This window comes from Chiloscyllium punctatum, chromosome 30, assembly GCF_047496795.1.
Source record: "Chiloscyllium punctatum isolate Juve2018m chromosome 30, sChiPun1.3, whole genome shotgun sequence".
NCBI lineage: Eukaryota > Metazoa > Chordata > Chondrichthyes > Orectolobiformes > Hemiscylliidae > Chiloscyllium > Chiloscyllium punctatum.
In genome coordinates, this window is record NC_092768.1 from 17,615,820 (window position 1) to 17,630,148 (window position 14,329).

The window sequence follows — 14,329 nt, forward strand, 5'->3', positions numbered from 1 at the left end:
GAAAACAAACCTTCCAGCTCAGCAAGCAAACTTACACTGAGTGCTGACAAGGAGGAAATGAATGTATCTTCTCCAAATGGCTTGCAATGGTTCAAGAAGGCTGTTCACACCTTCAAGGGCAGTTAGGGATGGGAAACAAAACACTGGCCCAGCCAGTCCTATTGAGATTCCATCTAATTGATCAGAATTTAGTTGTCTGAAATCTCAAGCTGGGATTGATGACTTCAATCAGCCAGACCATGTTGATAGTGCAGTGTTCAGCAGCACCTCACGTAGTACTACCCGGCCTGAATTCACTCACCCTTATAACTGCCTTGGGCCATGAAACAGTTCCATTTTTTTTCCAGGATGTCTAACACTTCTGTTGTTCTTTTCTCCCCCCCTCTTCTTTTCCCTTTGTTTTTGCTTCCTTACACTGTCTGACAGCTGGAACTGCCTGGGTCCATGAATCAGTTCAATTCAGAGACCAGGTAAGTGACTGTCCTTCACATTAAGGCAGCACTTAACTTGTGTGCATCAACATGGCCTTCACTAGTTTCTGAATCTCCATTCCCCCACTACATCCCAGATCCAACTCTCCAACTTGGCCTTGCCCTCTTGGCCTGTCCATCTTCCTTCCCACCTCTTCAAATCACCCACCCCCAGGTGCATCTACCTAGTGCCCTCCCAGCTACCTTCCTCCCAACCCCCCCAACCCACATTCCTGATTAAGAGCTTATTTATGCCTGAAACATCAACCTTCCTGCTCCTTAGATGCTGCCAGACCTGCTGTGCTTCTCTAGCATCATCAAGTAGTCAGAGTTTACCTGATGTCAGGGAGAATCTGGCTGGTTGGAATAATACCTAGCTCAAAGGATTCGATTGTTGAAGACCAATCATTTCAGTCCCAGGGTACCTCTGCAACAGCTCTTTTGGTGCTGCTACACCAATGTCTTCTGTCTGTCAGGCAAGGATCCTAGTGCCCCTACTAGAAATGTGACTGTACCTCAAGGTACATTCTTTTCATTTTGGTAGCACCTCTCTTTTCAGCTATACTAAAGGGTTTCCAAACCACAAACCTATCCTCAACCAGGTCACAATTACAAACCCTGCCAGAAAAAGATATTCAGCATTTGGATGAATACATGAATAGGAAGGGAATAGAGGAATACAGAAGACAGTTTTAATATGGAAGGGCAAAACATGTCAGTGTAGGCCTGGAGAGCCAAAAGGCCTGTTCCTGTTCTGTATTGTTCTTTATTATGTGATTGCCAATGGGCACAAGTTGCTGAACAATCTCCAATGTGCTAATAGATAAACTAACATTTAATTTTAAGACCAGATAACTTTGCAGGATTTATTCTACTGATCCATTCTATGTAAATAATACATTCAAGCCTTATACCTTTTTTATTAAAACAAAATCCAGGAGCTTGGCCAGCTTATTGCTTTCTCCATGGCAACTGCTCAGCCAATTGGAGTCAGCATCCCTTTTTTTTACTCATACATTGTTGTAATTGTTTGTATTTGTCTCAAGTGTTCTTATGTTTGTTTCAAATGCCAGGTGATAAGTTGCAGAAATGTCTACTTTCAGCGATGTTCTGTATTTCTCAGTGACAATGGCAATTATGGAATAAGTGATTATTTGTCATCAATGAATGGTCTTTATGCCCAGTTGCAGTAGTTGGTACTCTATATGCATCTATCAGATAAATAATCATCTGACCAATTCAGAGCGTAGAGCTCTAAGCAGCCAGGATGTGAACAATGGCAGCAGTCACACTGGATCATCACTGAATCCTGCCTGAGCTCTGCACTGTACCAACTGCCACACAAAGCAGGCCCTTTATGTATAATTTCCCTTGTTCGTTTCAACCACACTACTCCACCATTTCTTCATCTTTCATTTCCACAGTCACCACTTTGCTTCCTGTCTTCTTCACCTCCATGCTGGCTGATGGTCTGATCCACTTCGACGTGGCAGGTTCAACTAGAGACATGAGAAAAGAACTTACTTGGGACTGCCACTGGATGGTAGTGTACACACCACCTATGGTGAATACTGGCAAATACTCAACTGATACAGCAGTGCTAATCTAACTGTGGTCCCCCTCCTGTCTAACTCAATAACTTTCCCATCACCCACCCCCCACCACCACCACCAACAAATCAAAAATCTGTCTAACTCAGCCTTCCATAAGCTCAGTGACCAATAAGATATAGTCAATCTAAAATACTAAGAAGTGAACCCAAGCTTCCAGTAGAGGCTTATACAAACTTAATATGACCTGCTTCTTTCACATTGTCTTTGTTGAGAAAGTCTGGATGCTATGACTTAATTTTTTTAAAAATGATTGATTCACTGTCCAGGAACCCCTTTTCCTGTACCATGGAGAAAATTGATTACCATAAACATGGGGCTATGTAACTCTGTTTGCATGTCTGTCTTCATTAGCCCCACTCCCCTCCCATTACCACCACGATGCATGTCTGTACATGAAGCTCCTTCTGCAGAAGGAAGGAGGTGGTGGTGGTCACTGGTGGGTTGAGGTAGAAGAGAACCCGAGACACTGTAAGCATACCATCCATGGCTGATCGCTCCCTCTGACTGTGCCGAATCTGCTTCTGTAACTTTCTCTTTTTCTTCCCTGACAGTGTGATATTTGCCCTCTTACTCGAGCTGAAAACAGAAACAGCAAGTAATTACAACAAAAACAGCTACAAACATGGATTCACTATCTACCTTTAATAAACACACATCCCAGTGGAGTCAAGGCAATCTCCACAGAAGGAGCCATCGATGGCAAGTGTGGCTTGGGTGGAAGCATCCTTGCCTCTAAGTCACAAGGTTCCAGTCCAGAGCTAAAACAAAGGGTGACAGTATAATGCAGTAGGCAGGGTCAGCGGAGTGCATGCTGCACTCTCAGGCGTGCTACCTTACTGATTGAGGTCCAAGTCTCAGCGAGATGTGGAAATTCACGTTATTCACGTCCTCTGCTCTGTGTGGCTAACTGCATTCCTCCCAACGTTCCAGTATCATAAATGCTAAACCCAGTTTCCTTTATTCCATCAGCAGTATGGTGCTGAAGGTCTCACTGTCTCCTAAATCCCCAGGTTTGCCCACATTTAGGTTGACAGCAGGCACTCTGGTGACACTTAAAATGTGTCTTTTCTGCTTCCCTACACCCCTCCTTGCAGTTGGATTCTGCAAAGTGAAGTCCTAGCTGCCATAGAAGATAACAGCAGCAATTGAGAGCATCCGCACTAATTAATGCTATTAGTGAATATGATTTGGAGATGTCGGTGTTGGACTGAGGTATACAAAGTTACAAATCACAACACCAGGTTATAGTCCAATAGGTTTAATTGGAAGCAGTAGCTTTCGGAGTACTGCTCCTTCAGCAGGTGGTATCGACACCACTAACTGTTGGCTTCAAGTGGAGAGGATCTCCAAGAAGATTGCACATATTGACATTGACAACCACCTAATGAAGGAGCGGTGCTCCAAAAGCTAGTGCTTCCAAATAAACCTGTTGGACTACAACCTGGTGTCTGATTTGTAAATTAATAAATATGCATGAAAGGGGCCCTCTTGTGGTGCAGCAGTAGAGTCCCTATCCCTGGGTCAGGAGGCCCGGGTTCAAAGTCCCACCTACTCAAGGTGAGCACCAACACCTCTGAACAGGTTGATTAGAAAAATAGCTTAGATTTTTTTTTAAAAACAAAAAAAATACTATTGTGTGACTCATTTGTGAAATTCAACTAGCGCAGTGTCAATAACAGTGAGCCAGACCACTTTTATACTTGGTCAGAATTACTGACTGACCACTGTCAACCTTGGGGGGGGGGGGAAAAAACAAACTGCTGGAGAAACTCAGCGTGTCTGCCAGCACCTGTGGGCAGAGATCAGAGTTAACATTTTGGGTTCAATCACCCTTGTTCAGAATATAGAAGAACCATGGGAAACCCAACCCTGAAAGAGACATGAGATCAGGCAGGAGGAGCAGGAGAATCGACGTTTTGGACATAATTCCTAATGAAGGACTTATGTCCGAAACGTCGGTTCTCCTGCTCCTCAGACGCTGCCTGACATGCTCCGGTTTTCCAGCACCACACTCTATTCTGATCTCCAGCACCTGCAGTCCTCATTTTCTCCTGGAAGACATTCCCACAACCCCTCTGCCACCTGAAGCAGGTCATGGACTGCAACAACCTGAACAGACACCACAGGATGGGTCCTGGAGACAACTTTGCTGATTTCTCACCATCTCTTCTTCAGGTGATGAGAAGTGATCAGTCCCTTGTCAATCACCGCACCCACAATAACACGCTTTTTCTTCTTCTTCCTCAAAAGCCTCCGTCTTTTGAAAATATTTTTCTGTAATTCCTGCAGACAGACACAGGTCAGGAAACAAGTCATTAAATATGTTCCAAATATGACAGCTCCCTAAACTATTTAATATCTCACCCAGTCACTCCCTGAACGTGTAATATCAAACAACGCCCTCCAGCTAAATTCACTAATTTCTAAAACCTTTATTATCAAACCATGCCCCACCACCACCACCACCACCACCATCCCCACTCAATGCCTGCAAGTAATGTGCCTGGCGCTGCAGGAAGGGGGAGAATCGGGGTCTCTCCTCACAGTCACATGGAGTTTACTCAGTCCGGGAGTGGGAGAAGGTTTTTGGTCCTGGTCAGGTGAGGGGAGAAATGAGGATGGTCTCCACATGGTCTGGGGAGTAATGGGGATGACCTCATGGTCTGGGAAGTGGGAGGGGGGTACTGTTCCTGGTGAGGTGTGGGGAGTAATGGGGATGATCTCCACATGGTCTGGGGAGTAATGGGGATGACCTCATGGTCTGTGAAGTGGGAGGGGGTACTGTTCCTGGTGAGGTGTGGGGAGTAATGGGGATGATCTCCACATGGTCTGGGGAGTAATGGGGATGACCTCATGGTCTGGGGAGTGGGAGGGGGTACTGTTCCTGGTGAGGTGTGGGGAGTAATGGGGATGACCTCATGGTCTGGGGAGTGGGAGGGGGTACTGTTCCTGGTGAGGTGTGGGGAGTAATGGGGATGATCTCCACATGGTCTGGGGAGTAACGGGGATGACCTCATGGTCTGGGAAGTGGGAGGGGGGTACTGTTCCTGGTGAGGTGTGGGGAGTAATGGGGATGATCTCCTCATGGTCTGGGAAGTGGGAGGGGGTACTGTTCCTGGTGAGGTGTGGGGAGTAATGGGGATGATCTCCACATGGTCTGGGAAGTGGGAGGGGGTACTGTTCCTGGTTAGGTGTGGGATGACCTCAGGGCTATAGTTACTCAGGGTCCGGGGAGGAGGATGTATTTGTTACTCAGGGCCCGGTAAGGGGGAGGGGGTGGGTGTATGTTACTCAGGGCCCGGGGGGAGGGGGGGGGGGGTGTGTATGTTACTCAGGGCCCGGGGGGGGGGGGGGGGGGGGGGGTGTATGTTACTCAGGGCCCGGGGGGAGGGGGGGTGTGTATGTTACTCAGGGCCCGGGGGGGGGGGGGGGGGGGGGGAGGAGTATATATGTTACTCAGGGCCGGGGGGGGGGAGGGGGGGGGGGGGAGGAGTATATATGATACTCAGGGCCCGGGGGGGGGGGGGGGAGGAGTATATATGTTACTCAGGGCCCGGGGGGGGGGGGGGGGGAGTATATATGATACTCAGGGCCCGGGGGGGGGGGGGGAGTATATATGATACTCAGGGCCCGGGGGGTGGAGGGGGGAGTATATATGATACTCAGGGCCCGGGGGGGTGGAGGGGGGAGTATATATGATACTCAGGGCCGGGGGGGTGGAGGGGGGAGTATATATGATACTCAGGGCCCGGGGGGGTGGAGGGGGGGGGGGAGGGAGTATATATGATACTCAGGGCCCGGGGGGGTGGAGGGGGGGGGGAGGGAGTATATATGTTACTCAGGGGCCCGGGGGGGGGGGGGGGGGGAGGGAGTATATATGATACTCAGGGCCCCGGGGGGGGGGGGGGGGGGGGGGGGAGTATATATGATACTCAGGGCCCGGGGGGGGGGGGGGGGGGGGGGGGGGGGAGTATATATGATACTCAGGGCCCGGGGGGGTGGAGGGGGGGGGGAGGGAGTATATATGATACTCAGGGCCCGGGGGGGTGGAGGGGGGGGGGAGGGAGTATATATGATACTCAGGGCCCGGGGGGGGGGGGGGGGGGGGAGGGAGTATATATGATACTCGGGGCCCGGGGGGGGGGGAGTATATATGATACTCGGGGCCAGGGGGGGAGTATATATGATACTCGGGGCCGGGGGGGAGTATATATGATACTCGGGGCCCGGGGGGGGAGTATATATGATACTCGGGGCCCGGGGGGGGAGTATATATGATACTCGGGGCCCGGGGGGGAGTATATATGATACTCGGGGCCCGGGGGGGAGTATATATGATACTCGGGGCCCGGGGGGGAGTATATATGTACTCGGGGCCCGGGGGGGAGTATATATGATACTCGGGGCCGGGGGGAGTATATATGATACTCGGGGCCCGGGGGGGAGTATATATGATACTCGGGGCCCGGGGGGGGAGTATATATGATACTCGGGGCCCGGGGGGGAGTATATATGATACTCGGGCCCGGGGGGGAGTATATATGAACTCGGGGCCCGGGGGGGAGTATATATGATACTCGGGGCCCGGGGGGGAGTATATATGATACTCGGGGCCCGGGGGGGAGTATATATGATACTCGGGGCCCGGGGGGGAGTATATATGATACTCGGGGCCGGGGGGGAGTATATATGATACTCGGGGCCCGGGGGGGGAGTATATATGATACTCGGGGCCCGGGGGGGAGTATATATGATACTCGGGGCCCGGGGGGGAGTATATATGATACTCAGGGGCCCGGGGGGGAGTATATATGATACTCAGGGCCCGGGGGGGAGTATATATGATACTCAGGGCCCGGGGGGGAGTATATATGATACTCAGGGCCCGGGGGGGAGTATATATGATACTCAGGGCCCGGGGGGGAGTATATATGATACTCAGGGCCCGGGGGGGAGTATATATGATACTCAGGGCCCGGGGGGGAGTATATATGATACTCAGGGCCCGGGGGGGAGTATATATGATACTCAGGGCCCGGGGGGGAGTATATATGATACTCAGGGCCCGGGGGGGAGTATATATGATACTCAGGGCCCGGGGGGGAGTATATATGATACTCAGGGCCCGGGGGGAGTATATATGATACTCAGGGCCCGGGGGGGAGTATATATGATACTCAGGGCCCGGGGGGGAGTATATATGATACTCAGGGCCCGGGGGGGAGTATATATGATACTCAGGGCCCGGGGGGGAGTATATATGATACTCAGGGCCCGGGGGGAGTATATATGATACTCAGGGCCCGGGGGGGAGTATATATATACTCAGGGCCCGGGGGGGAGTATATATGATACTCAGGGCCCGGGGGGGAGTATATATGATACTCAGGGCCCGGGGGGGAGTATATATGATACTCAGGGCCCGGGGGGGAGTATATATGATACTCAGGGCCCGGGGGGGGAGTATATATGATACTCAGGGCCCGGGGGGGAGTATATATGATACTCAGGGCCCGGGGGGGAGTATATATGATACTCAGGCCCGGGGGGGAGTATATATGATACTCAGGGCCCGGGGGGGAGTATATATGATACTCAGGGCCCGGGGGGAGTATATATGATACTCAGGGCCCGGGGGGGAGTATATATGATACTCAGGGCCCGGGGGGGAGTATATATGATACTCAGGGCCCGGGGGGGAGTATATATGATACTCAGGGCCCGGGGGGGAGTATATATGATACTCAGGGCCCGGGGGGGAGTATATATGATACTCAGGGCCCGGGGGGGAGTATATATGATACTCAGGGCCCGGGGGGGAGTATATATGATACTCAGGGCCCGGGGGGGAGTATATATGATACTCAGGGGCCCGGGGGGAGTATATATGATACTCAGGGCCCGGGGGGGAGTATATAGATACTCAGGGCCCGGGGGGAGTATATATGATACCCAGGGCCCGGGGGGGAGTATATATGATACTCAGGGCCCGGGGGGGAGTATAATATGATACTCAGGGCCCGGGGGGGAGTATATATGATACTCAGGGCCCGGGGGGGAGTATATATGATACTCAGGGCCCGGGGGGGAGTATATATGATACTCAGGGCCCGGGGGGGAGTATATATGATACTCAGGGCCCGGGGGGGAGTATATATGATACTCAGGGCCCGGGGGGGAGTATATATGATACTCAGGGCCCGGGGGGGAGTATATATGATACTCAGGGCCCGGGGGGGGAGTATATATGATACTCAGGGCCCGGGGGGGAGTATATATGATACTCAGGGCCGGGGGGGAGTATATATGATACTCAGGGCCGGGGGGGAGTATATATGATACTCAGGGCCCGGGGGGGAGTATATATGATACTCAGGGCCCGGGGGGGAGTATATATGATACTCAGGGCCCGGGGGGGAGTATATATGATACTCCAGGGCCCGGGGGGGAGTATATATGATACTCAGGGCCCGGGGGGGGAGTATATATGATACTCAGGGCCCGGGGGGGAGTATATATGATACTCAGGGCCCGGGGGGGAGTATATATGATACTCAGGGCCCGGGGGGGAGTATATATGATACTCAGGGCCCGGGGGGGAGTATATATGATACTCAGGGCCCGGGGGGGAGTATATATGATACTCAGGGCCCGGGGGGGGGGAGTATATATGATACTCAGGGCCCGGGGGGGGGAGTATATATGATACTCAGGGCCCGGGGGGGAGTATATATGATACTCAGGGCCCGGGGGGGAGTATATATGATACTCAGGGCCCGGGGGGGAGTATATATGATACTCAGGGCCCGGGGGGGAGTATATATGATACTCAGGGCCCGGGGGGGGAGTATATATGATACTCAGGGCCCGGGGGGGAGTATATATGATACTCAGGGGCCCGGGGGGGAGTATATATGATACTCAGGGCCCGGGGGGGAGTATATATGATACTCAGGGCCCGGGGGGGGAGTAGTATATATGATACTCAGGGCCCGGGGGGGAGTATATATGATACTCAGGGCCCGGGGGGGAGTATATATGATACTCAGGGCCCGGGGGGGAGTATATATGATACTCAGGGCCCGGGGGGGAGTATATATGATACTCAGGGCCCGGGGGGGGAGTATATATGATACTCAGGGCCCGGGGGGGGGAGTATATATGATACTCAGGGCCCGGGGGGGAGTATATATGATACTCAGGGCCCGGGGGGAGTATATATGATACTCAGGGCCCGGGGGGGAGTATATATGATACTCAGGGCCCGGGGGGGAGTATATATGATACTCAGGGCCCGGGGGGGAGTATATATGATACTCAGGGCCCGGGGGGGGAGTATATATGATACTCAGGGCCGGGGGGGAGTATATATGATACTCAGGGCCCGGGGGGGAGTATATATGATACTCAGGGCCCGGGGGGGAGTATATATGATACTCAGGGCCCGGGGGGGAGTATATATGATACTCAGGGCCCGGGGGGGAGTATATATGATACTCAGGGCCGGGGGGGAGTATATATGATACTCAGGGCCCGGGGGGGAGTATATATGATACTCAGGGCCCGGGGGGGAGTATATATGATACTCAGGGCCCGGGGGGGAGTATATATGATACTCAGGGCCCGGGGGGGAGTATATATGATACTCAGGGCCCGGGGGGGAGTATATATGATACTCAGGGCCCGGGGGGGAGTATATATGATACTCAGGGCCCGGGGGGGAGTATATATCGATACTCAGGGCCCGGGGGGGAGTATATATGATACTCAGGGCCCGGGGGGGAGTATATATGATACTCAGGGCCCGGGGGGGGAGTATATATGATACTCAGGGCCCGGGGGGGAGTATATATGATACTCAGGGCCCGGGGGGGAGTATATGATACTCAGGGCCCGGGGGGGAGTATATATGATACTCAGGGCCCGGGGGGGAGTATATATGATACTCAGGGCCCGGGGGGGAGTATATATGATACTCAGGGCCCGGGGGGGAGTATATATGATACTCAGGGCCGGGGGGGAGTATATATGATACTCAGGGCCCGGGGGGGAGTATATATGATACTCAGGGCCCGGGGGGGAGTATATATGATACTCAGGGCCCGGGGGGGAGTATATATGATACTCAGGGCCCGGGGGGGAGTATATATGATACTCAGGGCCCGGGGGGGAGTATATATGATACTCAGGGCCCGGGGGGGAGTATATATGATACTCAGGGCCCGGGGGGGAGTATATATGATACTCAGGGCCCGGGGGGGAGTATATATGATACTCAGGGCCCGGGGGGGAGTATATATGATACTCAGGGCCCGGGGGGGAGTATATATGATACTCAGGGCCCGGGGGGGAGTATATATGATACTCAGGGCCCGGGGGGGAGTATATATGATACTCAGGGCCCGGGGGGGAGTATATATGATACTCAGGGCCCGGGGGGGAGTATATATGATACTCAGGGCCCGGGGGGGAGTATATATGATACTCAGGGCCCGGGGGGGAGTATATATGATACTCAGGGCCCGGGGGGGAGTATATATGATACTCAGGGCCCGGGGGGGAGTATATATGATACTCAGGGCCCCGGGGGGGAGTATATATGATACTCAGGGCCCGGGGGGGAGTATATATGATACTCAGGGCCCGGGGGGGAGTATATATGATACTCAGGGCCCGGGGGGGAGTATATATGATACTCAGGGCCCGGGGGGGGGAGTATATATGATACTCAGGGCCCGGGGGGGAGTATATATGATACTCAGGGCCCGGGGGGGAGTATATATGATACTCAGGGCCCGGGGGGGAGTATATATGATACTCAGGGCCCGGGGGGGAGTATATATGATACTCAGGGCCCGGGGGGGAGTATATATGATACTCAGGGCCCGGGGGGGAGTATATATGATACTCAGGGCCCGGGGGGGAGTATATATGATACTCAGGGCCCGGGGGGGAGTATATATGATACTCAGGGCCCGGGGGGGAGTATATATGATACTCAGGGCCCGGGGGGGAGTATATATGATACTCAGGGCCCGGGGGGGAGTATATATGATACTCAGGGCCCGGGGGGGAGTATATATGATACTCAGGGCCCGGGGGGGAGTATATATGATACTCAGGGCCCGGGGGGGGAGTATATATGATACTCAGGGCCCGGGGGGGAGTATATATGATACTCAGGGCCCGGGGGGGAGTATATATGATACTCAGGGCCCGGGGGGGAGTATATATGATACTCAGGGCCCGGGGGGGAGTATATATGATACTCAGGGCCCGGGGGGGGAGTATATATGATACTCAGGGCCCGGGGGGGAGTATATATGATACTCAGGGCCCGGGGGGGAGTATATATGATACTCAGGGCCCGGGGGGGAGTATATATGATACTCAGGGCCCGGGGGGGAGTATATATGATACTCAGGGCCCGGGGGGGAGTATATATGATACTCAGGGCCCGGGGGGGGAGTATATATGATACTCAGGGCCCGGGGGGATTTGATCAGGGCCGGGGGGAGTATATATGATACTCAGGGCCCGGAGTTGAGGCCGGGGGGAGTATATATGATACTCAGGGCCCGGTGGAGGGGGGAGTATATATGATACTCAGGGCCCGGTGGAGGGGGGAGTATATATGATACTCAGGGCCCGGGGGGTGGAGCGGGGGAGTATATATGATACTCAGGGCCCGGGGGGGTGGAGGGGGGAGTATATATGATACTCAGGGCCCGGGGGGGTGGAGGGGGGAGTATATATGATACTCAGGGCCCGGGGGGGTGGAGGGGGGAGTATATATGATACTCAGGGCCCGGGGGGGTGGAGGGGGGAGTATATATGATACTCAGGGCCCGGGGGGGTGGAGGGGGGAGTATATATGATACTCAGGGCCCGGGGGGTGGAGGGGGGAGTATATATGATACTCAGGGCCCGGGGGGGTGGAGGGGGGAGTATATATGATACTCAGGGCCCGGGGGGGTGGAGGGGGGAGTATATATGATACTCAGGGCCCGGGGGGGTGGAGGGGGGGAGTATATATGATACTCAGGGCCCGGGGGGGTGGAGGGGGGAGTATATATGATACTCAGGGCCCGGGGGGGTGGAGGGGGGAGTATATATGATACTCAGGGCCCGGGGGGGTGGAGGGGGAGTATATATGATACTCAGGGCCCGGGGGGGTGGAGGGGGGAGTATATATGATACTCAGGGCCCGGGGGGGTGGAGGGGGGAGTATATATGATACTCAGGGCCCGGGGGGGTGGAGGGGGGAGTATATATGATACTCAGGGCCCGGGGGGTGGAGGGGGGAGTATATATGATACTCAGGGCCCGGGGGGGTGGAGGGGGGAGTATATATGATACTCAGGGCCCGGGGGGGTGGAGGGGGAGTATATATGATACTCAGGGCCCGGGGGGGTGGAGGGGGGAGTATATATGATACTCAGGGCCCGGGGGGGTGGAGGGGGGAGTATATATGATACTCAGGGCCCGGGGGGGTGGAGGGGGGAGTATATATGATACTCAGGGCCCGGGGGGGTGGAGGGGGGAGTATATATGATACTCAGGGCCCGGGGGGGTTGGAGGGGGGAGTATATATGATACTCAGGGCCCGGGGGGGTGGAGGGGGGAGTATATATGATACTCAGGGCCCGGGGGGGTGGAGGGGGGAGTATATATGATACTCAGGGCCCGGGGGGGTGGAGGGGGGAGTATATATGATACTCAGGGCCCGGGGGGGTGGAGGGGGGAGTATATATGATACTCAGGGCCCGGGTGGGGTTCGGAGGGGGGAGTATATATGATACTCAGGGCCCGGGGGGGTGGAGGGGGGAGTATATATGATACTCAGGGCCCGGGGGGGTGGAGGGGGGAGTATATATGATACTCAGGGCCCGGGGGGGTGGAGGGGGGAGTATATATGATACTCAGGGCCCGGGGGGGTGGAGGGGGGAGTATATATGATACTCAGGGCCCGGGGGGGTGGGGAGTTCGGGGGGGAGGGGGGAGTATATATGATACTCAGGGCCCGGGGGGGTGGAGGGGGGAGTATATATGATACTCAGGGCCCGGGGGGGTGGAGGGGGGAGTATATATGATACTCAGGGCCCGGGGGGGTGGAGGGGGGAGTATATATGATACTCAGGGCCCGGGGGGGTGGAGGGGGGAGTATATATGTTACTCAGGGCCCGGGGGGGTGGAGGGGGGAGTATATATGTTACTCAGGGCCCGGGGGGGTGGAGGGGGGAGTATATATGTTACTCAGGGCCCGGGGGGGTGGAGGGGGGGAGTATATTATATGTTACTCAGGGCCCGGGGGGGTGGAGTGGGGGAGTATATATGTTACTCAGGGCCCGGGGGGGTGGAGGGGGAGGAGTATATATGATACTCAGGGCCCGGGGGGTGGGGAGGGGGGGAGTATATATGATACTCAGGGCACCGGGGGGGTGGAGGGGGAGGAGTATATATGATACTCAGGGCCCGGGGGGGGGGGGGGTGGAGGGGGGAGTATATATGATACTCAGGGCCCGGGGGTGGAGGGGGAGTATATATGTTACTCAGGGCCCGGGGGGGTGAGGGGGGAGTATATATGTTACTCAGGGCCCGGGGGGGGTGAGGGGGGGGAGTATATATGTTACTCAGGGCCCGGGGGGTGGAGGGGGAGGAGTATATATGATACTCAGGGCCCGGGGGGGGGAGGGGGAGTATATATGATACTCAGGGCCCGGGGGGGTGGAGGGGGAGGAGTATATATTGATACTCAGGGCCCCGGGGGGGGGGGGGGGGAGGGGGAGTATATATGATACTCAGGGCCCCGGTGGAGGGGGAGTATATATGATACTCAGGGCCGGTGGAGGGGGGAGTATATATGATACTCAGGTTCCGGGGGGGTGGAGGGGGGAGTATATATGATACTCAGGGCCCGGTGGAGGGGGGAGTATATATGATACTCAGGGCCCGGTGGAGGGGGGAGTATATATGATACTCAGGTTCCGGGGGGGGTGGGGGGTGTATGTTACTCAGGGCCCGGTAAGGGGGAGGGGGTGGGGGGTGTATGTTACTCACGCTCCGGAGCCGGTTGATCTGTCGATCTTTCCTCCCGGTGCCATTCTCCGGTCCACGTGACTCACGCTCACGCTCTCTCTCCCACCGGAACCCGAGACCGGAAATCCTTTCACGGTGGTGATCTGTCAATCACAGACCAACGTCCGAGGGCGGGGCCCTGCTTCCGCCCATGTCACCACCCGCACC

At 54.7% G+C, this 14,329-nt stretch overlaps 1 protein-coding gene across 1 annotated transcript; it reads right to left on the reverse strand.

Moving 5' to 3' along the window:
* Positions 1-1,322: 1,322 nt before the first annotated feature.
* On the reverse strand, positions 1,323-14,202 carry LOC140455217 (uncharacterized protein C11orf98-like). Its single transcript, XM_072549939.1, is given in 5 exon segments — positions 1,323-1,969; positions 2,562-2,659; positions 4,245-4,366; positions 14,144-14,160; positions 14,163-14,202. Coding segments are annotated over 5 exon segments (372 nt in total). The 5' UTR covers positions 14,188-14,202; the 3' UTR covers positions 1,323-1,859.
* Between the last annotated feature and the right edge of the window lie 127 nt (positions 14,203-14,329).